Consider the following 27,827-nt stretch of genomic DNA (forward strand, 5'->3'; position numbering starts at 1 on the left):
ATATTACTACATGGTCATTTATCAGGTACAAAAATATCTTCCTACCTTTCAAATTCGCTCATTTTTGAAGGTAGTAGGAAGGAAGTAGAAGGTGTAGAACCTTTCGTGGTTTGACTCCAGTGGCATCCCGCCATACCTATTTCTTACCACATAACAGCAACGTTAAACACTGCTGTGTTCTGCTTTAAAGGAAATTGTAATGGAGACACACTTTTCCGAGGCATTCCAACTTAGTCATCAAGGAAAGCAGCGCATCTATGGCCGACCTTAGGTAGGTATATATAATCCGATCTGGGGTTGATTGCAGATTATATTAATGAGCGACAGTATCCACTTACCAACAGGTGGACTGTATAACTTGTATATGACTAAGGTCTACGTAATACATAAATAATATACTGAAACATAAAATACTTGTATCTACAACTTGCTCGTTAAGTTATTTGTAATCCAACATCAAATTCACAGAAATACTTGAAAAAGGAAATATAGCGGTGTATTTTGGTAACTTAGTATTTATACTAGAGCTAGAATATTACTTACATCTAACAACCCTGATCGTAGTGATCCTACGTGTTCTCGACCCGCAGGGGAAATACGAAGCAAAATCATAACGTACAACCTGAACATAGAACTAGTGACCTATTTCCTGCAATTCTTCTGAACAATACAAATTTGAAGCATTGTAGCTTGTACAAATACTTCGCTTTGCCAGATTTACTGGAAACGGACATTTAAAAGCTAGGTACTTATTTATTTATGGACTTCGTGGGTTATTTTTGTGTCTAACTTTCGTTAAGAATACTCTAGAAAACAAATAGCTTGTAGTGAAAACTATCTACATATTTGAATAACCTAGTTAGAAGTTACAATAAACGTGAAAATAACTTGTAATACATAAGTCGGTGGTCAGTGAGGGACAGTGGTCATGCCGGGCTGCCACGCAGAGTTCTCATTCAGAATGTGGTAATTCAAAACCAGTATAATTCAACAGGGAAGTTACCACCGCCATACATATGTGTAGCGTGAAGGAGTGCTTCGATGAAAGGGTGTGGATGCCAGATAAGAAACATACGATTGACTCCTCAAGATTAGCAACGCATATATATTTTGCTCCTAGGGACCAAGCCTTAGTCCACAAATCAGACAAAGCACGTGTACCAGAATTCTTATGAAGAACTTTCAAAGATATCGTAGTCTCGTCGTAGTATGATCACGATAATTATGCTGAGAAATGAAAATGGTGGAAATATTTTAGTGCATAGATTTACTAATAAAGATGTAGTAGTATATCTATGTTTTAGTTTTTTTTTTATAATATGAGAGTAGCAGACGAGCATGCAGTCCACCTGATGGTAAGTGGCTACTGCCGCCCATGGACATCTGTAATCAACCCCAGATAGGATTAGATATTCCTACCTGAGGTCGGCCACAGATGCGCCGCTACCCCTGAGGACTAAGCTGGAACGCCTCGGAAAAGTCTATCTCCCTTACCACACCTTTCAAACCGGAACACAGCAGCGCCTAACACTGCTGTTATTAGGTAGAAATAGGTGTGGCGGTGGTGCCGCCGGAGTCGAACGACAAAGGGTTCTACCACCTTCACCTTTTAGTGATATTTAATTTTTTTTTTGGACAACCTCAATAGTTTAAACGATTTATATTTTCCAATTTTGACAAATACTTTTGACACGAATTGTCAATTTTTGTTTGCTTCCTTCAAACTTGTTTTTACACCAAATAATTTACGGAACATAAATGCTCCAATACCAAACTTCAACATAATATTGAATAGGCTAAAATTATTTAAAACTGGTAAGTGGATTTACTTTACATTTAGCTTATTTTAGAGTATTTTATTGCCCACAAACATTGGATTCAGACCCGCGCTAGGCCAGCCAAGTGCAAAAGTAGACGTCACTTTGAGATTTCTTATGAAATCTCAGAATTTCCTTGTTGGTCAATAAATTATGCCCACCAATAATAATAAACAATAAGCGACCTAAGACAAGTGTAATATTGTTTACTATTCTGACAATAAACCTTAGACCAAAAAAACAGCATCATTGAACATTGCATAGAAACATAACTTCCACTTGTGTGACTGACTGTGCATCATGGTAGGAGTCATGAATAATGCGAATTTGTATGCAATCTACATGATTTGAATGTCTTCTCGAATGTATGCGTATTTCGGGTACATATAGGTACTAAATCCGAATGATTTGATACGATTTAATATTTAGTTAGAGTAGCTTTGTTTATCATATTATTTGTGTGAAAAAACAATATAAATAGGAGTCCCTCCCCTTAATTTCGTAAACCTTTCACAGAATACCTATCTTCTGATAATTATCTGCAGAAAAAAATAATAGTTACATCTTACTTAACCTGTTTCAAGTATGATTTTTTAAATTTAAATCCGAAAATCAAAGTAAACTTAGGTATCTGGTATCCATAAAAGACCGAACGCCATCATGTAGATTTTATTCGTATACAAAATAAAAGGAAATATATAGCATTCGTTAAAATCGACAAGTGGAACGTGATGTTAGTGTAAAATAAAGAGGCTTCCCCAAATAACTCAATTACCATGATGCCCCAGGACGACGTTCTCTCAGATGGGTAAAATTATATCCTATAAGAGTTTCTGGAGCATGACCTGTTTGTTCACAGCGTGACGAAAAACACGTAGAGTTTTATTTTGATGTAGGGTTCCGTAAATAGCAAAAGTATTAAATTCTTACAGCTATACCCTTCTGTCCTTTTGTTTGCGTGTTTATCTATTTTAAATACCTCAATTGCAACTACGTTAATAGTGCAATTTGTTGTGACACTCCCATAGATATCTCAATATTGTATTAGTTGGCGATAATATTTGAACTTATTTTAAACACATATAATATAATATTATTCAATCACAATCGTAAGAATTGCTAAAAGGATGTAAGATATTTTTCAATTAATCATATTAACATAATTATATTATCTATGTGATCTTGAGAAGACGTAACTGAAAATTCTCCAAAATGTTTTTAAAAGTGTATGAAGTGTACTCTCCCTCATATGGCCAGTGTGATAAACTATGGATTTAAGGGCCAACATACATAAAAGCTTTGCGACGCGATACCGTAACGCAAAGCGGTTTCACCGATTATCGCGGTGCGACATCATTTTTATGTGTATCGGTCCTAACCCTTCAATCTGAAAATAAATCATATCTAGCAGTGGAACAGCTTCACAATAAATAATTGCTGTACATTAAATCCCTAATATAATCCAGAAATAATAAATAGAGACTTAATAATGTAGAGATATAACAAAATAGAGACCTAATAAAGAGACAGGACAAATCAGATAAGCAGAGGTGGCCATTTAATTTAAAATGTACATGGCCACGGCAGCAGCCACATAATGTCCCTAATATATTACTTATCCAATTACGGGCTGCCAGTGGACGCGGCAGAACTAATTTATTTGTTTATTCCAATTTGTTTAGCCTTTGTACGTTTGATGCGAATGTTAGGTTAGGATCTGTACATTCTTTAGGGAATACTAAATTCGAAATGTATTTGATTACAAATATTTAAATTTTGTTAGGTAATAGTAGTTATTGATTGTATTATTTGTATACTTAACTTTTTTTTTATAATATAGAAGTAGCAGACGACCATGCAGTCCACCTGTTGGTAAGTGGCTACTGCCGCCCATGAACATCTGTAATCAACCCCAGATAGCATTAGATATTCTTACTTGAGGTCGGCCACAGATGCGCCGCTACCCCTGAGGACTAAGCTGGAACGCCTCGGAAAAGTATGTCTCCCTTACCACACCCTTCAAAACGGAACACAGTAGCGCCTAACACTGCTGTTATTAGGCAGAAATAGGTGTGGCGGTGGTGGCACCAGAGTCGAACCACATAAGGTTCTACCACCTTCAAACTAAGCCACCTTCTAACTAAGCGAGCAGTAATAACCGCGTGTTAATAAATTGGATCTCTCACATTAGAGATCCCGGGATTGAATCCCAGTCCAGGTCTGTCTGATTAGAAATTATCGCTCGTCATAGAAGACTTATGTACGTCCCCGAGTTCCAGAGAGTTCCCCACGAAATTCTAAAAAGTATGTTAAGTCTACCAACTCGCACTTGGCCAGCGTGGACAGTGAACTGTGGCCTTAAGTTTTGTCAGTTTGAGTGCTCTACTTACCTACTCAAAACGTTGTTGAACACTAGACTTTATGAACCGGGTTTACAATGGAAAATTATTCAATCTTTCGCTAGTAACAAATTATGGCTACTTACATTGGCACTTTCAATGTCAACTTAAGTGGTGCTTACAATGACGTAAACTTGAAATATGCCGACACCTGAGAGTTACGAGCGTTTCGGCAACAATACTATCAAACTTACTACTTTTAACATCGACGATTAGCGTTTTAGGGATCGTATCTGCGTTACATCACAATTTGAGGATGAACTGTGTTCGGTCGCGGTACCGAAAATGCACATATTAGCGACTTCATTAGGTAATGCAGTCTTCTGCTGCATCGCCTTCTTCGCGTTTTGTTGCTGCATCGAATGTGAGAAATAGTTGCGACAGATGTTAAAACGGAGTGTAACGTTTGATCGCTGAATCGAAACGCAGTTATATCATCAATCGTTGAAGCTAAAAGTAGCTTGTCTGCAGGAACCCTAATATATGAACGTCAAATTATAATAATAGCATATTTATTTGTATATATCTAATCACTTCGCAGTAACTGTTAATTCGCACGATTCCTTTCGAAATCAAAAGTGCGACCCGGATCTAAATTTTCTGGATGCTTCCATAAACATTGAATACATCGACAGCGTATTCATAAGTTTAATTTCACTCTTTCTATATAAATAATGCATGCGATGGTGTGTTTGACCATGACCGGACATCACATGCCATGAATACGAAATCCTCACAACAATAGCTTTAGCATTTCTCCTATACTTAAAGATTTCCCGCTGCTTTTGTCCTTATTTTGCGCGGTAGTGATATTTCTAACACTTTCTGTTTAAATTATACATATTAATAATAATTAATAACGTTATACTATACAATGAAGTACGATAAAAATATTTGTTTTCATAACTCTTCGTATGTGTATTTTATTTCACAGCTATATTATTAAGATAAACCTAATTAAAAGAACAAAACAAAACACATTAATGAAGGTCAAAAAGTAACAACAATGCGATATTTAATAAATAGCTGTATTAAAACCATAAACGAAATTTATGTAATGACCCGCGTCTAACAAAATAGTAGATAGACATAACATACAAAACTAATAGTTTACTTTGTACGTTTTACTGTAAGAAACGTAAAATGTAAATTATATGAACTGGAGATTCTTTATAAAACCAAAAACTAGAATGCTTAAAAATAAAGCGCAACACAATCCCAGAATTTAGACGAATCCAACGACATCTCATCTCATACGTTTAAATCCGTCAAGCCATTTGGGCTGTAAGACATTTTAAATAAGGAGACATACATACATACGCCCGAAAAACATTATCAAACCATTCTAAAACTAGTAATCTAGTAACATTGTAACATCGTTATGCTAGTGCACTCACATTATTACTTTTACGTAAATCTCCACTTTGTTCTCCAGAATAAACTCGTCCAAACGAAAAACTAATGTGCCCGTATGTTTATTTCATGCAGGAAAAGCTTTCGGTGCATCGCATAATGTCGGTGGAAAAGTCGAGAGATAACTCGTAAGTAGACATTTATACCTTGTTTCCTGTATACTTTTGTTGCTTTTAGATTTTAAAGACTGGAATCTTTACTACCTACTACAAATGTTTTATGGATTAATATATGTGTGTTTACCTACTGTACGAGTATATAGAAGTAGCAAATGATTATACAGTTTAGCTGATGGTAGGTGACCATTGCTGCCCATGGACACCTGTACCCTTACCAGGAGGTTTTACGTTTTGACAAATATGACTGTTTTGGTATTTGCTCACGTATTTGCCCATACAATTTCCAATTAGCGCCCCTAGCGGATTGTGTACGAACTTGGAAATAGTATGGGCCAATACGTAAACAAATACCAAAACAGTCATATTTGTCAAAACGTAAAAACTCATGGTAAGGGTACTGTAATGAAGATTGGCGTCATATCTGTTATAACTTACAGACGCATAGTTGTTATAAGGCTATACATAGTGTAAAACAGTCACCGACACCTACGGACATTTGTAACATCAGAGGTATCGCCAATGCATCGCCGGCTTGGAAGGAGTGCTCTTTTAGCACTTTTCTTGAAGCGCCATGTCATTCCACATTTCGCACGTACACAGCATAAATGACCGTGCAAACTGAACCTTGGAAGACTGATACAGGTCCAGTTGATGTGGATGGAACATCATCCTTCGGCGAGTGGTCCTGCTGCAGATCTCAAAGGACTATACTTTTTTTAAAATACTTATCTATTATCATCTATTGCTTAAGAGGATATTAATATTGTTATTGGATTGTATATACAGAAATATTAAAATAAATTATACATTGTTATGTATGACTACAGGTTCCCGAAGAATCGGGTATCGCAATGGGAGGCAGTGATGAGGAAGTTCTCGGAGTCCAATAAAGAAGAGTGCAAGTAAGTTTAAGTTTCCATTTTAACTTTTTGGTACTACGCCAATAAATTCTACTAGACTCTACGATTTGTACTCACCTCAATTTATTTTCTACAAAAGATATTAGTAATTTCGGAGTGTTATCAACAAAATCTGTAACCATACTTTCGACAATAAAATTACATCGAGTTTCTTTCTTTCTTTTATTTTCAAGTTTTAGTAGTATCTACTATCATCTAATAAATCATTATCGTATTTTCGAAATACTTATTTCTATTTTTTTTTCATGAAGTTATTCAGTTGCATATCAACTTCATTCTTACAAATTCCCATATATTTTATAAAAGTTTTAGAAATATTTTATAAATCCTTTATAAATACACCGACTTGATGTCTGTGCTTATGCATGTCATAAGTCATCAAACAAACGTTACCAATCTAAGAAATAAGTTGAAGGCCTCACATACAAAACAAAAGAACATTAAGACTACTAGCAACTAAAAATAATGTACCATAGTCATGATATATGTGTATCATGAGAATACAGAGTGATATACGTCTCATAAGCTCAGTAAATAAGCGCCCCATTAACGCTGACGTCACAGTGACATGTTGGACGACGTGCATGTGGTGTGGCTTTTATATGTGCATGTGTTGCTCTGCAGCTTATTGTCATAATTCATAGGACTTCTAGGTCGGTGTGTGTTTTTGTTAAGAACGTTAATATCATGTTGTAACCAACATATAGTCTGATTCATAATTAGGTGTCCAAAATGTAAACTAAGGTGTTGACCTATCAAGAAAATACGTTTCAAATGGTAATTACTTATTTTTAATGATATTAAAGTAATACAACAATAATAAAATAATAATCTAAATAAATTATTATTAATTCATATTTTAAAATATTTATATTACCTCAATTTCTTTTCATACAGTAATAATAATAAAAAACAAGGTTTATGGTAGAAAATTAAAATGTGATAATGGTAACACACTCTGATTCCGAAACAATTCTTGTGCCGTCATTTTTAAGTTTCGTAGCTAATATTATTTATTTTCGTGATTGTGATCGAACTCTAATGTTTTCTCGTTTTCATAGCGCGTTTGTTAAATTGTGTATAGTAGTTAGTTTTCGTTTTTTGTTGAATTTGTTAGTTTTTATTTCTTGTTAATTTTGACAGGGACATTTCTTTGTTTACATTTTGGACACCTAATTATGAATCAGACTATAGATACAAGTTGCAAAATGCTCAGTAAATACGGCGTCCCATTAACGCTGACGTCACGAAGACTGATGTTGCTAACGACGTGCATTTAGTGTGGCTTTTATACGTGCATGTGTTGTTCTGCAGCGTATTTTCATAATTCATGGTTTGTGTGTGTAATAGTCTAGTGGTTGAAACTTGGTCTTTCAATCGGGTGTCCAAGGTTTGAATCCTAAGTCCTACATTTTTCAAATTTTCGTACGTATTACAAAAGAATCAGTTGTTATAATGGTGAAAGATTACATAGTAAGTAAACCTGTATGTCTAGGAATAAAAAAAATAGTTAAGGTTAAGAGCGCTTACTATCTCGTGGTTTTCCACTTTTACTATTAAAAAAGTTTTCAGATTTTTTTAAGTACGTATCTTCGAAGTCAACAGCAAACTGGAACACGTAAGTCATGAAGCTCCATAACCCGAGCTTAAATCTTGTTTACGAATAAACTTTACCGCGTTTTATTTTTGTTTTATGCTACCCTTTTTCGTTTCTCGGTACGAACACGTTGATATCCTCAAGTTAGGGTAAGAGTTATCATAATCGTCGTTTTTTATAGATGTTGAAAAGGAATACATACATATATGTCGGAGCAAATACGGCAGTTCTCCTATTATAAAATAAAATGATTAAACACCTGAGGTAAAACTACCTACATCTTAAATAGGAAAACAAGTGCACGTGCGCCGGTCCTATAAAAAGGGCCGTACTGACGAGTTGACGACATCGGGGCACTACTGCTCGAGCTGTGGAACAGTACGGACCCTCTTAGGACGTCGTTATGCTGCCCGAAGAATAAACGAAACTCAACAATTCTCTTGTGGTATTCTTTCGAAGGTTTGAACGTGAGTCAATCACCAAAACAACAACAATTCTGACGTCAGCGGTGCTGACGTCACGCCTTTTTAAACTCTGTTACTCCGTTATATATAATGTTTTTATTGCATTTTTATCTGCAAAACTAAATTGTAGTAGAGGTTTTATTTTTAATCAGCCCTCAAAAGTAGCGTTTCTGTTATTGGGATTGGATATTGAATGTCTAACCCGAATAGGAATGGGTATTTTATGTAGTTTATTTTATATAAATTTACTAGACAAAGAAGCTTCTTTGCCTTACTTTTTGTCTAGCATTTTTAGCCATAATAAAATTCCGATAGAAAGAGCTGATGAACATTTGTTTCACAAGTATTGTACCTTCCAAATTTTAATACTTTAAATATATTATAATTTTAAAATAGGACTGAAAGCTTCTTACGTTCTCTTAAATTACCAATATACATATAATATGTACGTATTAATTTTGTAGATTAACGTATATTCAAGTTGCAAGTTTACCCAAAAACATTCTCATTATAACTGTAATAGCATGCAACACTGAGATAATTAATGAGAAGCCAGAACCGCGTTAATTCACGGACAAAAACAGCTCCCACCACAACATTTGTGCCATAAGAAATATTGTGTACTAAAACAAAGGAGGGCATTGACCAAATGTAGTCGCGTGCAATGAAACGGCTTGGAAACAAGCATTACATAAGGCAGTATGGCATTTTTTTATACATAATATAGGAGAAGCAGCGAAGCGAGCTTGTAGTCTACCTGATGGTAGGTGGCTACACAAATAGGATTAGATCCCTGCCTGAGGTCGACATCAGATGCAGAGATCTAAGTTGAACGCCTCGAAAAAGTATGTCTCCCACATCCTTTTTTTATTATTTTTTTTTTTTGGTGGGGAAACCCTTCATGGGTTCCTCTCAGCTGCGGGGGTAGCGGCAAAGATATGCCGGACTCCTACCAGCTTAAGCCCCACGGTGTTCCTCTGGACGCCTTCTGTCGGGACCACGGGTACGCTAATAGCACTCGTCCTCGATCCCGACGGCGTTTGCCCGCGTCCGGGCCCGTCTCGGTTCGGGATGTAGCTGGAGCTACTCCATCCGCTCATCTTTGAGGTGCGCGCGGGAACACCGCTGCGCGCGGGAACACCGCATGTCTCCCACATCCTACAAACCGGAACACTACCTTAACACTGCTGTGAAGAAATAGGTGTGGCGGTGATACCGCTGGAGTCTAACCACAAAGGGTTCTACCACCTTCAATTCAAGCACAGATGTAATATTACAACAAACATTACAGAAGTGCGTCAAATCGAATATTACATTGGTGCGCTTATGAATGATACTCTATCGCTCTCTCCAAAAATCCGAAACTATGAAGTGTCCAAATGTGATACTTGATAATAAAATTACATAATTTTATTTAGTGGGTGTATTACGAGAGCGCATGCGTTGCAATCATTATTTGCAAAGCATGCGCTTGACAATTTATAAGTAGAGTTCCTTTTAATGCTTTGTAAAATGTTTTACCAAATTATCAAATGGAACTGTTATTGATAGTCATTAAACATTTTGTATTTATAAAATATAGATGGGACCAGTTTAGCGATAACTTGTAGCTTTCTATTGATCAAAATGATTGAAACAATTAAAACTAGATGGCACTAGTTTAGCAATCACTTACAATTTTTATCACTGCTTTGATCGAAATAAAATAATCCTACTCGACACTAGATGGCTCTAGGGTTAGATCCTTACAGTACTCGGAACGAAGTTCCGGTTTAAAATCAGCACTTTATAACTTATGTAATTATGTAATAATGTTTAAAAAATGTCTTATTTAATTATATGTATCAGCAAATATACAGTACTATTTATAATAATGTTTACATTATTATTAAGAAGGTTAAATGATTATTTACCTCAAGTGATTTTTATGTATTTATGATTTATCATTATTTACTATATATGAGACATGATTTAAAATGTTAAAAAAATATAATATTTAAAGTAATTTTAGTTTAGAGGTTGAGAAAGAAAAATAAATTAAAATAGAAATTAAAATGTGCAATGAGTATAGTTCATGGGTTGATTTGCATCAAATCTACGATTGGTCAAGGGGGTTCTCGTCACTGATTGGATAATGGTAATTCATAAATAAACTCTTTTATGCTATTAAAACACAAATAAAATTAATAACAAAATGTATAAGAACAATCTAAATATGTTTTAAAACAATTATTGTATTAAGAATCTTAGCTGTGATACTGGACTGTCAAACAATTTAAATATAACTTATGCTTGATGCTGATTGGCTATTATACACAATAGATGTGTGTGTAAAATTCAGAGGATATAAAAAGGAAGGAAAATAAAGGGAAGCCACTTTTTTTTGGACTTCCGCCGCACTTACGTAAGTTAAGTACTTCTTAATATAATTTTATTTTCATTGTGTTTTTGATCAATTGTTGTGTAGTGTGTACTGACTATTAGGTATGTAATAATTAATATTTGTTATATTCCTCTGTAATTTAATTGTTTTTGAATTATTTATTGTGTTCTTGCATTTTTTTAAAACTAACTATTTAGTATTACTTATACTACTTTTTTGGTTTACGTTTTAGTAAGACCACCGGTCATTATTTTTAATTACCTTCCATTACTCTGTCATTGTAAATGTATAATAATATAATATTAAGATATTATGTCCTGTTTAAGTCTAAAGTTTAGACCACTGGTCATTATTTCTAATTACCTTCCATTACTCTGTCATTGTAAATGTATAATAATATAATATTAAGATATTATGTCCTGTTTAAGTCTAAAGTTCTCTTTTTCGTAACAAATGTAAAGGTGTTATGTAACCTTAAAAATAAACCCTAAGTTTATGAAGGTATTATTGTTTTTATTAAAGACATCCCTTACACAATTAATAAAAATACATAGACTACGTACCTATATTTCTAAAATCATTAGCTTTTCCTAAATAAATTGAATTATCTGATATATTTTAACATGGGTCTTAGGGATTTTCTAACACGCTCTTAAAGTTAGTTTAAATAGCGCACCACTGTAATGTTATATTCAAAACTGAGATTTGATTATCATATTAGTTTAAAATTAATAATACATGATTAGGAAGCATCTAATAATATGAATATACATATATGAACAGACATACCTGAATATCAAGATTTTGTCAAAAATTAGCTTATGACACTTCCACAATAGGGAATATGCACATTTTTATTTTATTATTTTAAACCACTTATCACATCGTTTTAACATAGTAAAAAATATAAACAATTTTATTAGTGTTTGAAATATTTTTTTAAAAATTATTTAAAGTATCAATAAAATTTGACACATTTGAACGCCGCCATTTTACGCGCTCTTTGAATGACGTCACGTAGCGTGATTTGTATTAATATTGATGATAACTGTATGCACATAAAGGTATTATTAAACGTTTTCAGGTTTCATCGCTATTTACATCATGGGAAAGGCTAAATAACCACTTTAAAAATATTTCCTAGAGTTATTGTGCAAAACCAGTACTATAAATACATTATATAGTGTTTTTTCTTTTGCAAAAGATGCCAAAATACGAAAAATGTGGTGCAAGATTATAGGAAACAGATATAGTATCTCCAAAATCGCATTAACATTTGTATTTACTGTAACAAACAAGAATTTTAGGTAAATGATTTTAAAATATTGCATTGATCATCTACTTCGTTAGGTACTTATCGACTTCTACAACAAACACTATCATTGCATTATAATCTATTATAATATTATAAAGATAGGTGAAGATAGGTGATAGGTTGAAGGTGGTAGAACCCTTTGTGGTCCGACTCCGGAGGCACCACCGCCACACCTATTTCTACCTAATAACAGCAGTGTTAGGTGATGCTGTGTTCCGGATTGAAGGGTGTGGTAGGAGACAGACTTTTCCGAGGCGTTCCAGCTTAGACCTCAGGGGTAGCGGCGCATCTGTGGCCGACCTTAGGTGGGAATATCTAATCCTATCTGGGGTTGATTACAGATGTCCATGGGCGGACTGTATGCTCGTCTACTATATTATAAAAAAAATAAAAAAAAGAATATTAACATATTAAGTTATGATCAGTTAAATATTTCCGAATTGACCTATGCATAAAAAACAGTTTATTCATTTTGCATATTTTAGGTAAATAGTCCGATTGTGCTTTGACAAAACTACTTTCAATCATTGTTCTTGATTATTCTAATAATACTATCTAGAAAAATCGCACTAGTTAATAAATAACACTGTAGGAATATAGACAAAAACAATTTTTCTCTCAAACAGTTTGAATATCGACGCCGATAAACATCGTAACACGCTATGTGACGTCATTTTTCGATTCGACCAATGGGAATGCGTTTTGCAAATTTGAATTTCGCGCGCATAATTTACGATTTTTGACTAAAGTTTTAAACAATTTAACACGAAATAAAGAAAAAATAATGGTTTACATGTAATTTCAGGACCGTAATGTACCGAGGAAAAAAATAACAAGCAAATCTAAATCACATGCATATTCCCTATTTAAACGTGGAATCGTTTGGACTGTGGAGCACACTAAAGAATGAGACATACATACGTACGCTCGATAAACATTATCCCTGGAGTCGGGTAAATACGACCACACAGTGGGTAAAGTCTCATTACGTTATTTGAGAACAAGAGCGTTATGGCGACACAGTTAATAGCAGTAATAACAGGAAAAACTGTATATTCCAATTTTGGTCCTGGTCGTGTTTACGAGTCCTAACGTACCTCCAAATGTGTATGCAAATAAAATTCCACCTTATTACAGAACAAGTGAATTGATAATTAAAAATAACAAGCAAGCACATTTTTTCTGTCTGTACAATCTATACCTGCCATTCAAACGAACCAAACTTTTAGATTACAATAATGCGCTTTGCAAACAAAACTTAAAGTCAAGTATAATTTTGACGTCCCTACTTAAAAATTTATCGAAACTGCGGCGGTGGATGAAACCAAGCACGGAAACATACTTACATAACGTAACTTAACAAGGTTGAAAGTGGATTGATAATAATGATATTTATGATTTTCAGGGCAATTTCCTTGGAAATTCCCAGAGTGAAACGCTCTGTCAAACAGTTCCCGACAGGATCGCAGTACGAAGGTACATGGGATATGCTCGGTATGAGTGGCTACGGAATATACACTTTTTCTAATGGTAAATATACCATCACAAAGCTACAGTATATACCGCTAAGTATTGTAGTAGTACTCGTATTGCCGTTTCATCTCATTATGGTCAGTGGTCCCTAAGACAGCTGAAGGGTTAAAGCCAGAATCCACCAAACCAACAAAATTCGGTTTGGTAAGTTACTAAGTTCCGCTTATAGCAGACGTCTTGGACTAGACTTGAATTTTCAAATTATTTATCAGTAGACTTCTTGATTGATGCATAACAAAAATGAATTAGTTTTGAGTATCTATTCATTATGTTCTCTCATTTGCATCTAGAATTCCAAGGCTGAAAGCATATTAAAGTTGTAGAACGTTTTAATTCGTACCACTTGACTATTACAGCTTATAGTGTTCTATACTATTTCCTTGAAAACCTTGCTTAGGATCTAAGAAACAACAACTCGTAAGATTTCACTTCAGCCGTTTAAACAACATACGTCTTTGAAAGCCTCGTACCTCGCGTTCTACGGAATAGAACCGCCTTCAAGTAGAAATTCACAGGAGACTTCACCGGAATGAGTGGTTTCGAACATTTCCTGTTTCTAAATTGCAATGTCTTTCTCGTTTAACTCACGTTTATTTCGGTAAAATTAACACGATTTAGAATTCCATCGTTATATATGAAATATCTATTCTTATGATTAAGACGTGTCTAAATCAAAATTGTACAAAAAACATGAGACATGACATTTAATATGAGTATCTCGTTAAAATTTTAGGCTCGATAACTTAACCGCCTTATTTTTAACAATTTTGGGTTGTGGTGACATATTTTCGAAAATCTCATTTTCTTAAAGGACATTCTTAGAAAATGCTTTAATAATGAAAGAATGCAAGAATGAAACAAGTATGAGCTGTACCGTAATAACAAATATTTTTCTTATAACCCTTGAAATGCACTTTAAATCTGCAATCCAAAATGCAGCATAATATTTTGGCGCTGAGCCCAGAATTCGTTAGTTCAAAAAGAGATGGAATTAAAGGAAAATCTTGTTGGAAAACACTATACGTGTATCATTGAAATTGAGTTTGCAGAGTTTAATGGATATATTATGGTTAATTTATTTTTGCTGGAATCTGTATGCGACATTTGGAAGAGGATTCTCTGGACCAAACGCTACCCCTCTATCTTAATTAATCTTAATGACACCTGATATTTATGGAAAAAGGCTTTTAATTTAACCCTAAAATATATCTGGAACAATTATTTAACATTCCCTCCGATCTAGAAAAATCGTAAATCGAGCCCTTGCGGTTCTGTTTTGGGCTTCTAGCTTTAAATATTTCATACGTTACAGCAAATAATTGTATATACACTGTGAACATTTTATTTTAAATAACTTATGACTTCAATAGAACTAGTGATTACCTTACGATATGCTGGCGCTATAATCAACTTCTTCAAAGTCTAAAATTATGAAACTTGTTAGACAATGGTCACATAAGAAATTGATGCATGAAGAGTAGCACAGTAAACTACTCGTACTTTACTTATTAATGTCTTTAAAATTCAGGTGTGATATATGCGGGTGAGTTCGACGATGGTGTGTTCCACGGTGAGGGTGAGTTGCAGTACCCAAGTGGCGCCATCCTCCGCGGCAAGTGGCAACGAGGCCAGCTCGTCCAGAGAACGCTCATATTCGCTGATGGCTTGGAGTATAAGGAAACTGATTGGGATTATTGCAGGACTCCTGATAGAAGGTATATTTTTGTGCCTTACCTGTAGAATACCTTAATTGCAATACTCATTTAGAAATTCGGTAAGACTACCTGATATATAGTGGTCGCTGTAATCTGTAACAACCACGACCTTAAGAATAAAAGAAGAGGAGAGGAATTTATATTGATCATAACTGCGTTTGTCAGAAGCATGGGAGATTCGGTAAATTAAAATACGTCTTTGCCCAGAGGCTATCAGTACAGAACTCTTTTACTTAACAAATCTTACTTAGTACTTAGACTTAATCTATATGTAGCTCTATAGCTATGCTCCCTATATCAATAAATAATCATAAATTTGTTTATAAAGTCGCCTGGCTTGTCGTTAGGCTAACACGTTTCTACCCCGAACATGATCCGTTTGTATAAACCTCTTAAAGCCGACCACACGACTGACCGGTACTGTGAAACAGAAATATCTGTAGTTTTAGTTTTACAACAGTTATCCGAGGAACATGCAAAGGTATTAGTGCTTAATAGAGCCAACTGCAACAGTTCTCACCTCTGATCCCCCATTGCATCCATGCTGTCCATCTATGCTGACTCCGTAGACAATTCTACACCTTAAAGTGGAAGTACAAAGAATCCTATAGATAACATGAAAAGCAACAATTGAACATCTATCCATTTAGTTAAAGCTAGCCCGTAATAAAGCATTTTGTCTAGATACTACTGTTTCACCTAAATGTTTTAGTATTCCCAACGTTAGTCTGAACAAATTTACTGTCGTGGAGTATTTCTCGCGCGACCTTAACTCCGGTCTCACTACTTACAAAGTGTTAGAAGAAAACAAATCCACAAATAAACTTTTTGAATACTTAATTTTCCTTTTAACTAATAGAATTAGGCTTGTTTTCGTAAACTTGATTTCGTTAAGTATGCGACTGAGGTAAAACTTTAGAAGTTTAAGGATCAGCTATGAAGCACTGTAAATCTAACCTCGCTTATTTTAATTAAAGTGGCTTAAGTTATTAACCAAAGACCAATTTTAATTAGATATGATTATGTACACAAGAACGTTTTGTGTTGTTTTATTAAAGTCTCTAATTTACTTATACTAATTCTATTAATTAATAAGTTAACGTTTTATGGTATGAGTGTCAGCGTTTATATAGGACTTTTGCCTATGTGTGGATGTATATGCACACCACACACGCACACACAGAGAGACCCTGAAGAAGTCATCATCAACCCATTATTGTCCCACTGCTGGGCACGGGTCTCCTCTCAGAATTAGAAGGATTAGGCCATAGTCCACCGCTCTGGCCAAGTCCGTATTGGTAGACTTCACATACCTTCGAATTTTTTTTTATAAATCTCTCAAGTATGCAGGTTTCCTCACGATATTTTCCTTCACCGTTTAAGCAAGTGATAATTATTTTCTAATACGCAAATAATTTCGAAAAATCAGAGGTGCCTGGGATTTGAACCTCGGACCCCTCAATCGAGAGGCCGAGTTTCTTAACCATTAGGCTATCACTGCTGTTGTACCCCCAATAATACAGAATATCTATAAAGGAACATAATCCACTTAAACACAAGGAACACACCATGTATAATAAGTTTGAAATTTAATTAAGTTGATGCGTCCTTCCTTGCGTTTAATTTGAGACTAGACTCCCAGACTCCCGGACCTCGTCTAGAAGCTATGAATTGTTGCCGAAGTTTAATGGATTCCGGTCTATTTACCAGTTAGTTACTGTCTGGATGGCAGGAACTAAACTGCATTGTGTTTGGATCATAATGACGTTAACAGTTCCCTCCATGACAATGTTTGACGTAGAAATACATTGACGATGAATATATTTGGGACGTAGTGTAGTTGAACAATACTATATATTAAGGGTTTATGCCAGCAATGTTCCCTGTGTATTTTGATTTTAAAAGTCTATTAAAACAGCTTACATACTCAAATAATAATTTATTTAATATAAGTGATTGAAATAGCAAGTAATTTTACCACATCTAATGATAGGGGATTGCCGTCATCTATGGCCATCTGAAACCAACTCCAAATGGAGTCCTTTTTAAAAGCGGTTTCGGTACGTTATTACACTTTTCCAAAAATTGTACATCACAGCTCTAATAAGGGAGAAGGAGATACCAAAACCCCCACTGCGAAAGGTTCTACCACCCTTTGTATATCCCGTATACTAGCATCAATGAATACAAGTTAGCAAACTATGATGATTTTCAAGTTAGTATTCGCACGAAGTTGTTGAGCACTAGGACTATTTTTATCAGACTAAAGAAGTTTTCTAGTTCTGTCACATAAAAATTGCAATAAAGTTCTCAGAACAGTTGCAGACACCGAAGAATAAAACTTCACCCGCAATATAAGTCTCCTACATAGTGTCATTAATATCCGTGAAATATAAGGGAAATGTAAATCTCGTGGTATTCCCCGTTGGTATATTTGTAGCAAAAACTTAGAGCTGACGTTGAATTCTTTCGCCCATTTGTGGTTGAAATGGACAGATATGAATTGCACTCTACGTAATTACATTTATGTTTGGAGCTTTTATGTTTGAAGCATTTATGTTTGAAGGTGGTAGAACCCTTTGTGGTTCGACGCCGGCGGCACCACCGCCACACCTATTTCTACCTAATAACAGCAGTGTTAGGCGCTGCTGTGTTCCGTTTTGAAGGGTGTGGTAAGGGAGACAGACTTTTCCGAGGCAGTCCAGCTCAGTCCTCAGGGGTAGCGGCGCATCTCTGGCCGACCTCAGATAGGAATATCTAATCCTATCTGGGGTTGATTACAGATGTCCATGGGCGGCAGTAGCCACTTACCATCAGGTGGACTACATGCTCGTCTGCTACTCTTATATTATAAAAAAAAAACCTTCGCCTCTTGGCTCCTTACACGGATAACATATAGAAGACATACCATACATACAATATATCTTTAGATCAAATCTTTTACTGAGGTTTTCATGGTTATGTTGACAAACAGACAACAAATTAACTACTCACACGTTACAATTCAATACTTATGGATAACAACATATTTGTGGCTGACCTCAGATAGGACTCTAATTCTATCTGTCGTTGATTATAGATGTCCTTTGCGACTTACCACAACATACTTCCTTGCTACTACTATAATGTACCCCCAAAATTCGGTTTAGCGATGTTTATACCATACCAACAAGAACTAAAGGCTTTTTCGAAATCAGAAAACTCACTTCATTCATAATCACAGTCAGACATATTTTGATACATTAAATGTTGCTTTTATTTTACCTGCACTCAGAAGATTAGGGGTTTTCATCATAAATGAAAAATGGGTTATTTCTTTGTAGGTAATTCTCGTAACATGTTACATTTGGTATTTCGCTCAAAGCAGCGGGTGGGTAGGTATATTAGCTGTACACTAAATCATATCCCGCATTATCCCTCAAAAATACAGGAGCATTTTCTTGGCAGTATCGTAATAATACCTACTTTATAAAATGAGCACTGTTTTCTTAACCTTAATGGCAGAGTTCAATACTTGTAATCGTCTGCCTTTTGTTAGTTCTCTCCTTCAAAAACAATAATAGATGAACAAAAGAGAACCCGAAAATGTTTTTAAATTTGGCATTATAACGACATTGTAAGATGCTGTATTCTGGTATAATGGTATTTTTTTTTATTTAACCTAACCATTAAGCAGACGTGCTACCTGATGGAAGGTAGTCAACGTCGCCTATGGACATTTGCAACACCAGAGGTTGTAAACTTGTAATAAAACAGAATTGGTACTTTAATTCAGCGTTCCAACCAAAGTCCTCAGATGTAGTGACGTATATGTTGTTGACCTTATCCTTTTTTTTTTTTTTTTTTTTTTTTCTTCTCGAGGGGGAAACCTTCAAAAGGTACCCGGTGCCGTGGGAGCGACACGGGGTTATGTGGGATTTTTACCGCACTAAAACCCCCCCGGTGGCCGTCCTCAGCGCTGCGTAGAGGACTCCGGGATCTCCAAAGGAACGCAACCGGAGTCCTCTCAGCGCACTGCCCCGTCGGGCTCCGCCCAAGTGAGATTGAATCACCCCACCGTCCGATGTACACGACGGTATGCGACCACACATACCGCCGTCCTTCCCGGGGTCGTTGGCCGGACGGTTCGAGCTCCCACTCTTACCATCCGCAACCCCGAAAGCCCCTTTTAGTCGCCTCTTACGACAAGCAGGAGATACTGTAGCCCTATTCTGGTCCCGGAACTACAGGGACACCGCGCCTGGAGGCGTTATCTACGCCCGCGGCGCCTCCTCCTTCTCCTACGAGCGGGTTCAGCGCGCTCCCTAGCTCGTTCGGCGTCTTCCTTTGCAGACATTACGTCATTGCAGAAGGTGATCATGCCATCCCAGGCTTCGCTACGCTGAACCATCGCCCCGATGACGGCCGATGGAGAGAGATCCGGTCCCACTTTTTCGACGAGGATCCGCCGCTGAGACTCCCACGCTGGACAGTACTGCAGCGTGTGCTGTGCAGAATCCTCGTCGCACTCACAATGATGGCACTGGGCCGTCTCCTCCCTCCTTATCCTATTCAGATACTCACCGAAACAGCCATGTCCGGTGAGTATCTGAGTCAGGCGGAACGTCACACGACCTTTACTTCTCAACCAAGCCCTGAAATTCGGCAGGATTGCGTCGACCACCCGTTGGCGGATATTGTGTGGTTCCAGAAGTCGATCACGCCAGCACCTCAGAGCACGCCACCTGGCTCTTCTACGAAGCGCTGCGACCGTCTCTTCGTTAAAGGGTTCAGCCCTCTGGCGGAGGACGCGGATCTTATGAAAGACCCGTGCGTCCATATCCGCCAGAATGTCCAGAGGCGGAAGCCGCCCCAGGACTGTCGCCGCCTCATACGATATGGTACGATACCCACGGGCGACTCTGATTGCGATCATACGTTGCGCGGAATTCAATTTCCGCGCGCGGCGCCGGCAGGCAGACAATCTGTCCGACCATACCGGCGCGCCGTAGAGCGCAATCGAGCGTATCACACCCGCGTAGAGGCGGCGGACTTCTTCCCTTGGTCCCCCGAGATTTGGCAGCAGTCTGTGCAAGGCACCCGCTACCTTATGAATCCGGGGGACGAGACGGTCAAAGTGCTCATCGAAGCACCAGCGGTCGTCCAGTGTAAGGCCAAGATACTTCATGTACCTGCCTATCCGGACGTCCGCTTCACCGACGCGCACTGAAGTTTCAGCTGACTCGACTCTACGTCCACGGCCGTGGAACCACATCGCCTCGGTCTTCTGGGACGCGACCTGTAGGCCCAACCCGTGAATCTTCGCTATGACGCGTGCCACCCCGAGCTCTGCTAGCCGAACCGTTCTACAAAAAGACACCCCTTCTGCAAGAACGAGGGTGTCATCGGCGTAGCAGACGATGCTCACTCCTTGTGGGAGCACCGTTCTCAGCACTGCGTCATACGCGATATTCCACAGTAGTGGGCCCAGTACCGAACCCTGCGGCACCCCGCGCACGACGTTCCTACCCCGAACGCTCCCATAGCGGCCTGGGAAGCGGATACGCCTGTCTGACAAGTAGGCCTTAAGAACCTCCCGTAAGTATGAAGGCACTTCATGTGCAGACAGGCCCTCCATGATCGCACTCCAGGGCAGAGAGTTAAAAGCGTTGACAATGTCAAGGCTGACTGCCAAAACTACTCTACCCTGAGATATGGCCCGCTCTGAGAGCGTTCGGACACGAAGGATGGCGTCCATCGTCGAACGCTGCCGCCGGAAGCCGAACTGGTCTTCGGACAGGTCCGGACCATGGCATGCTAGGTGATAGCTAATTCGAGAGGAAATTATCCTCTCGAATAGCTTGCCTGCCTCATCCAATAGGCAAATGGGTCTATACGCTGATGGGGAGTCTCGAGGCTTGCCCAACTTATGCACTAGCACTAGCTTCGCCCGCCTCCACACCGACGGAAACTGTCCGTAGCGGAAGCAGGCGGTAAACAGCTTTTGCAGCCTCCCCCCCAACACCGTCAGCGCTAAGACCCATGCCTGACCTGGGATTCCGTCCGGCCCCGGGGCAGTGTTTCGCCTCGCCATGCGCTTAATGGCACTCTCGAGCTCGCATTCGGTGACCGCCAAGTCATCCGACCAATCAGGGCGCTCAGGCGACACGGCGGGAGGACCCGATTCGTCAGTGGTTCCTGGAAACAGGCTGTCCACCACTGTGTCCACGAAAAGCGGGTCGAGAGTTTCCGTGAGCGGAGGCACCCATGGACGTAGCTTGCCGAGAACCATCCTGTATGGGCGTCCCCATGGGTCCCGGTCTAGCCCCTCCACGAGCGCGCTCCAGTTCCGGGCCTTGCTTTCGGCGATTGCGCCCTGAAGCAAAGTCGTTGCGGCCCGGTACTCCACGTACTTCTCCTCCCATTCCGTAGCGCCCGCTGACCGACGCCGTCGCGCCCGAGTGTACTGGCGTCTAGCGCGCAGGCAGGCCGCACGCAGCCGTGCGATGTGCTCCGACCACCAGTACACAGGGCGCCTCCAGCCCGGTTTGGCACGCGGCATCGCGCTATCGCAGATAGCCGTCATGTCATCCCTGAGCCGGATAGCCTCCCCCTCGAGATCGAGTTGGTCATCCCCCTCAGCAGCGTTCGACCAGTCCACGACGTGGGCAGCAGCGACAAGCAGGTCCCGATTGAGACGTTTTCGTGCCCATCGACGCGGACGGTCGTTCGTCCCGCGGGTGTCAGCAGCCGGAAGCTGCAACACTACGTCCAGTATTATGTGGCGATGGTCAGATAGCGTGACAAGGTCTTCGGCTACCCTCCAGCCCGTCACCAACCGCTCGGCAGAAAGAGTCGCCCATGAGAGGTCTACGACCGACTCTCCCTGCCAACGCACGCACGTACTGACCGATCCACGATTCAGAAGACGTAGGTCGAGCCCGGCTGCCCACTCGAGTGTTGCCTCTCCCCTGGCGCTGTCGCGCCTGTTTCCCCAAGCCCTTGAATGTGCGTTAAAATCACCAAGGACAATTACAGGGCGGGGAAAACAGAAGCGAACGCAGCTTGCCACTCGATCGAGGAACGTCTCATACGCCGCCAAACTGCAATTGGGGGAGACATAACACCCCAATACAGCAATGGGACCCCACTCCACTGCGACTATGCCCCGCTCAGAGTGGAGTCTGGAGCACGGAGGATCTCCTTCGCCACTCGCCCAGTACACGGCGACGGTCTGCGCGTCGTCTCCGACCCACCGCGGATGCTCTGGAACTCTATAGGGCTCCGCCACTACTGCCAAAGAAACCGAACAGTCTACGAGGCATTGCTGGAGCAAGTCCTGCGCCCCGCGACAGTGGTTTAAGTTCCCCTGGAGGACTTTAAGTGACGGAGACCTATCCATTAGGAGTCCATCGCTTCCGCTGGTGGACAATGGGACGAAGCGCTGGGACGCGCAGGCCCATCTGTCCGTAACGAGTCAGCCGTCGCGACCGGCTCGTTTGTTCCGCTGCCTCGTTTCTTACGTTTTGGAGGCGTGCACCTCTTGCCACCAAGGCGGTGGTCGGCTGGAAGACCAAAGTCCGCGCATAGAGCACATTTCGGTGACTGTGCTCCGCATTGGCTGGCCCTGTGACCGGGCTCGCCACATACGTAGCACAGTGCGCTTCTATCCTTAGTGCTGGTACACTGATGCCTTGCATGCCCCATCTCAAGACAGCGGAAGCATTGGAGTGTCCTGGAGGGCAGAATCTCCACTCTCGCGGACACCCATCCGACAAGGAGTCGCTTCGCGGCGGCCAATTTACGGATGGTCGTAAGGGGACAGCGCACCCATGCCGTCCCCAAAGCCGAGGGCCTCCGCCGGATCTCTCCGACTCTAACATCAGTGGCGATACATCCACATGCCACGGCGATAGCATTTGCGACGTCCTGCTGGGTGACGGAATCGTCCAAATCCATCACCCGCGCCTCGCCCTGCTTGGTAGGTCTCGCCACCTTAACTCCCATCTCGCCGACAGCGTCTTGCAGCTTCCCGGCAAGTGCATCGGCTTTCCCAGCACAGTCTTCACCGGCCACCTCAAGCAGCAGGCCACCGTTCAGGGCTTTCTTTTGCCGCAACTCCGCTATGCCTAGATCTGCCAGCTTGATGTGCCCCTTCGCAGTTTTCATAACCTCTGCGTAGGTAACATTCGACCCTTCGGGCACCGTGACGGTGACTGCCGCCGATTTTGGGACTCGCGGAAGCCTCTGTTTAGCCGCTTTCCTCCTAGGAGTCTGGCCCACTTTGGGTGTCTGAGCCGCCGGTACTTGTTTCAGGCAAGGACGCTGTTCGGAGGCATTCTTCCTTCGCCCCCGACTCGGAGATTGCCTCCGCGCTAGCTCCATTTGAGTCAGAAGCGGCCGTCGCTGTTTCGCTCTGGCCTTACGCCCCACCACGGTTGCCCAAGTTTCATCCTGCGCAGCCGAGGTTGGCGCTACCGCAGGCTGCTGCGGCACCGCGGGCACTGGGGCACGCGCGGGAGCATTGAGCGAGGCCTTTTGCCCTAGGGGAGGCCGGATAGCTCTACCGGGAAACAGCTCGTCCCTGAAAGAGGCTAACTTCTTATCCATTATGGACCCGATCCGGTCCATCAGAGCATCCTCCGTGTTTTTGACACTTCTCGGTTCAGCCCGGGGTGGCTCAGGTCTAATTGGCATTTTCCCATGGCGTAACTCGGTCACTTCCGTCGTGAGAGCCTCCACCTTCCCGTGCAGGTCAGCAAGCTGAGAACGCAGTGTGGCGTTCTCCTTCTCCAATTGTGCAGTGGTTGCTCGCTGCACCACTTCCGACGCTGCTGCCTGCACGTTGCGGACGGCCAGACGAATGGCTCGCACTAAATCCCCTTTCATATTGCGGGATTTATCGGCGATCTTCTCGATGACTTCTAAGTTCTCGGTAATGCAAGAACCTAGGTCACCAGTGGGCTGCCCGTTCATTTCCCGTCCTAATTCCTCGGCACTCGGGAGGGAAGCCTTCGTCCTAATCTGTGAGGCCGGAAGCGGGGGCACTAAGAAATCCCCAACTTTATCCTGGAGATCTGATGTCTTCCGCTTCGGTCGTTCACCATCACTTCCGCCATTCGTGGGCAGTGCTCTCTTGCGGGCCTTTGTTGTGGCTATGGACTGCGTGGACATGGCTGACTGTGCAGAGCAGTCTGAGAAATCACCTCCGTCCGATGAAGCAGCGGGTGTTGGTGCCCTGCTTCTGGTGTTCCGCACCTTTCTCGTTACCGCTTTTGAAGCGGGCGTGTTTTCCATCTCGTTTTGCATATTTTCGGAGTCCGTTGTGTGAATGCTGTGGTCGCGTTTACGGAGGTCGGCGGGTTGCCGACCTACGAGGCTGTTGTTGCCCCCTCCAGAGTACGTGGGGCAGCCCTCCACCGAAGCAGAGGGGTGGGATTCTCCCTCTCGGGTACCCACCTGGAGACCGTTTTCACAACTAGCCTTTTTCATCTTTTTCTTTTTTTTTTACAGGGGTGAGATCCCCTGTGGGCCACTCTTAGTCTGGTCCTTCACCCTTCGCCTTCCGGTATGAGTATCTCTGCCGTATAACCTCAGGGATCATTAGGACACGCAAGCCCCCCCACCACGACAAGGTGGCAGCCCTTTCGGGGGGGTGTTGACCTTATCCTATTTAATAGTCAACATAACATTAGGTGGGCTGATTGAAGTATCAAAAGAGTATGTAGGCAACCTGATTGTAAATGGTTGATCTCGCCTTTGTAACCAACTCCATATATAATAGAGATTCTTCCTAAAGTCAATCTCAGATGCATTGCCACCTCTGAAGACTAAGTGGCCTAAATTGTAAGTCAGTCCCAACACATAGGCAAAGGTTGGTTATTATGAATACTTTTTTCCAGATTCACGATAGAATACAAGGTGGGATTGCAACCAGCTGGTCAGTCTTTCCTCACGGCGGAGCAACCCACTCGTCCCGTACCGCATGGGTACTATGACACTGGTGATGGCTTCTACGACCCCAAGACGAAGGTCGTGTACAGAGCTGATGATATAACCGCTATTATAAGGTAAGAATGTTATAAATGCTGGAGGAAATTATCCACAATATATAAAAATATTGTGGATAATTTCCTACTAAGATGTAATTGTTTGAAATGGATGTAATATAATAATTAGTTCCTGAGAAGGTGGATGCAACCTTTGTGGTAGACTCCGGATTCACCACCTATTTCTGCTTAATAATGTTAAGCGTTACTGTGTTTCGGGTTTGTCCTCAATTAGTTAGTTAATTAGTACTCAGTTGTGCAACACGCATATTTAGCCTGCCTCATGTAGGCGTAGGATTTTCATTTTCATTTCTGGATTTGATTACATAATATGCCATAAGCGGCAGCAGCGACTTCCATCAGGGAACAGCATGTGTTTCCAACACCCACAACCTAAAGTTTACGCGAATGGAAATACAGTAATACCCTGACTTACGCTACCCCGACTTACGCGAATTCGGAGAATTTCCCGCAATTCCCGATTATAAAAAATAAGTTTACTAACCCTACAATTATTCATGTAACCATTTGTATTTGTTGCGCGAAGTCAACACATTCGAAATCATACCATCCGATTGTATGTACATGCATACCCCGACTTACGCGAATTCGACTTACGCGGTTATCACTCGGTCCCACCAATCGTGTAAGTCCGAGGTATTACTGTATTGCAATACATATTTGTGTAATTACAAAGTATAAAAACAAATATGAATACTTATAATAAAAGAAAAAGAGAAAAAAGTTACCTTCACTGTTTCCACCGTTCAGGCTTAATTAGTAAATCGTCGACTCGTATGCAAATTGCAGTGCTAATTGACTCAATCTACTGATTAACCTACTGAATGTAAAGTACTCCTGAAAAAGTTCATGTTCGAATGTAAGTTTCGGAGGTACACAACGATTACACAATTTTGTTTATATAATCAAATATGTGTGGTAAGGAAGATATACTCTTCCAACGCGTTCCAGCTCAGGGGTAGTAGCGCATCTGTGACCGATCTCAGGTTGGATATATAATCCTATCTGGGGTTGATTATACATGTCCATGGGCGGCAGTATCCACTTACCATTAGATGGACTGCATTCTCGTCTACTACTCATATATTATATAAAAAGAACTTAAATATATTGATTAAGGTAATAACATTTTTTGCTAAATCCTCATAAGTAGCAACGCAATTCAGTACTCGATTTTAATCCGCTTCCATATGCTTCAATACGCTTCAATATACATACTTATTATTCCTTACTATTATTTTTCGATTAATTTATGATCATGAACATTTTTCAACGATACAGATCACCGTCAGTTCGCGAGCAAAGATGGATTATCGAGAACTGTCGCACGTGCCCGGACGCTCCGCTGGGACCTCGCGTAGACCTCTACGAAGAATGGTCCGAGCCACAGTGCGATTTGAAGGAAGCTGGACCAAGCACTTCCATCACAGAGCCGCTGAGCAAAGAATTGGTATTTATTGTTTTTTATTTAAACTACTTTGTACATTCTACACCTACGACCTTTTTAACACTTTTTTGTATTGTAGTGTTCATAGCATTTAGTATTAAGTGATACGCGTTTTGGCGATTGCGTCGCTGCTGTGTCGTGTTTGTGGTTTTTCAATCGTGATATCCTAAAACTTGCGTTTTAGCGACTACATTTTGCTGCATTGCGTTTTTCATTCAACATGTATAAAGCGTTTAATCGCAGTATTTAGCTTTTGAGAAGCAGATAAATCGGGGACATTTAAGGGGTATCTATCCTGACCTACCTGATCTGGGGCTAAAGGCCCCAGACTCAAACACAAAATGCGATCACGTTGATCGTGAGTCGATCGGTCAAAAAATATTTTTAAGTGAATTTCTACAACTACATAATGGCTTAAAAAATGTTGCTTGGACGATTAATAATTTACTCGTATTTTATCTTAACAACAGATCGCTGATTCTGAAACGTTTAATGGGTGGAGAAAATCCTCTATGAGGTGGAATCAAAAGGCTTTGCTTGAATATAACTTTAAGAATTTTGGAAATTAAAACTTCGGGATTTTTTATTCATTTTATGTTTATTTATTTTTACGGATTATTTGACTGTATTTTGTATTTGTATTTCGTTATAAAAAT

General features: G+C 40.3%; 1 protein-coding gene across 1 annotated transcript; it reads left to right on the plus strand.

Annotated features, from left to right (window-relative positions):
* The first annotated feature begins 1,684 nt into the window (after positions 1 to 1,684).
* Positions 1,685 to 27,822, plus strand: LOC140744794 (MORN repeat-containing protein 5). The gene is made up of 8 exons (XM_073076459.1): positions 1,685 to 1,815; positions 5,705 to 5,757; positions 6,576 to 6,650; positions 13,833 to 13,957; positions 15,489 to 15,675; positions 25,557 to 25,724; positions 27,006 to 27,174; positions 27,642 to 27,822. The coding sequence occupies exons 2-8, from the start codon at positions 5,729 to 5,731 to the stop codon at positions 27,738 to 27,740; spliced, it is 852 nt and encodes a 283-aa protein (XP_072932560.1). The 5' UTR covers positions 1,685 to 1,815; positions 5,705 to 5,728; the 3' UTR covers positions 27,741 to 27,822.
* The last annotated feature ends 5 nt before the right edge of the window (positions 27,823 to 27,827 follow it).

The sequence above is a fragment of the Epargyreus clarus genome, unplaced genomic scaffold (genome assembly GCF_041222505.1).
Source record: "Epargyreus clarus isolate Ecla_fem2 unplaced genomic scaffold, WU_Ecla_fem_2.2 ptg000009l, whole genome shotgun sequence".
NCBI classification, from domain to species: Eukaryota; Metazoa; Arthropoda; class Insecta; order Lepidoptera; family Hesperiidae; genus Epargyreus; species Epargyreus clarus.

Excerpts from the sequence above, each read along its gene's own strand:
- LOC140744794 (XM_073076459.1), top strand. The coding sequence starts at position 5,729 with ATGTCGGTGGAAAAGTCGAGAGATAACTC. Across the intron at positions 13,958-15,488 it reads AATATACACTTTTTCTAATG|GTGTGATATATGCGGGTGAG; the intron begins GTAAATATACCA and ends TTTAAAATTCAG. Across the intron at positions 27,175-27,641 it reads AGCCGCTGAGCAAAGAATTG|ATCGCTGATTCTGAAACGTT; the intron begins GTATTTATTGTT and ends TCTTAACAACAG.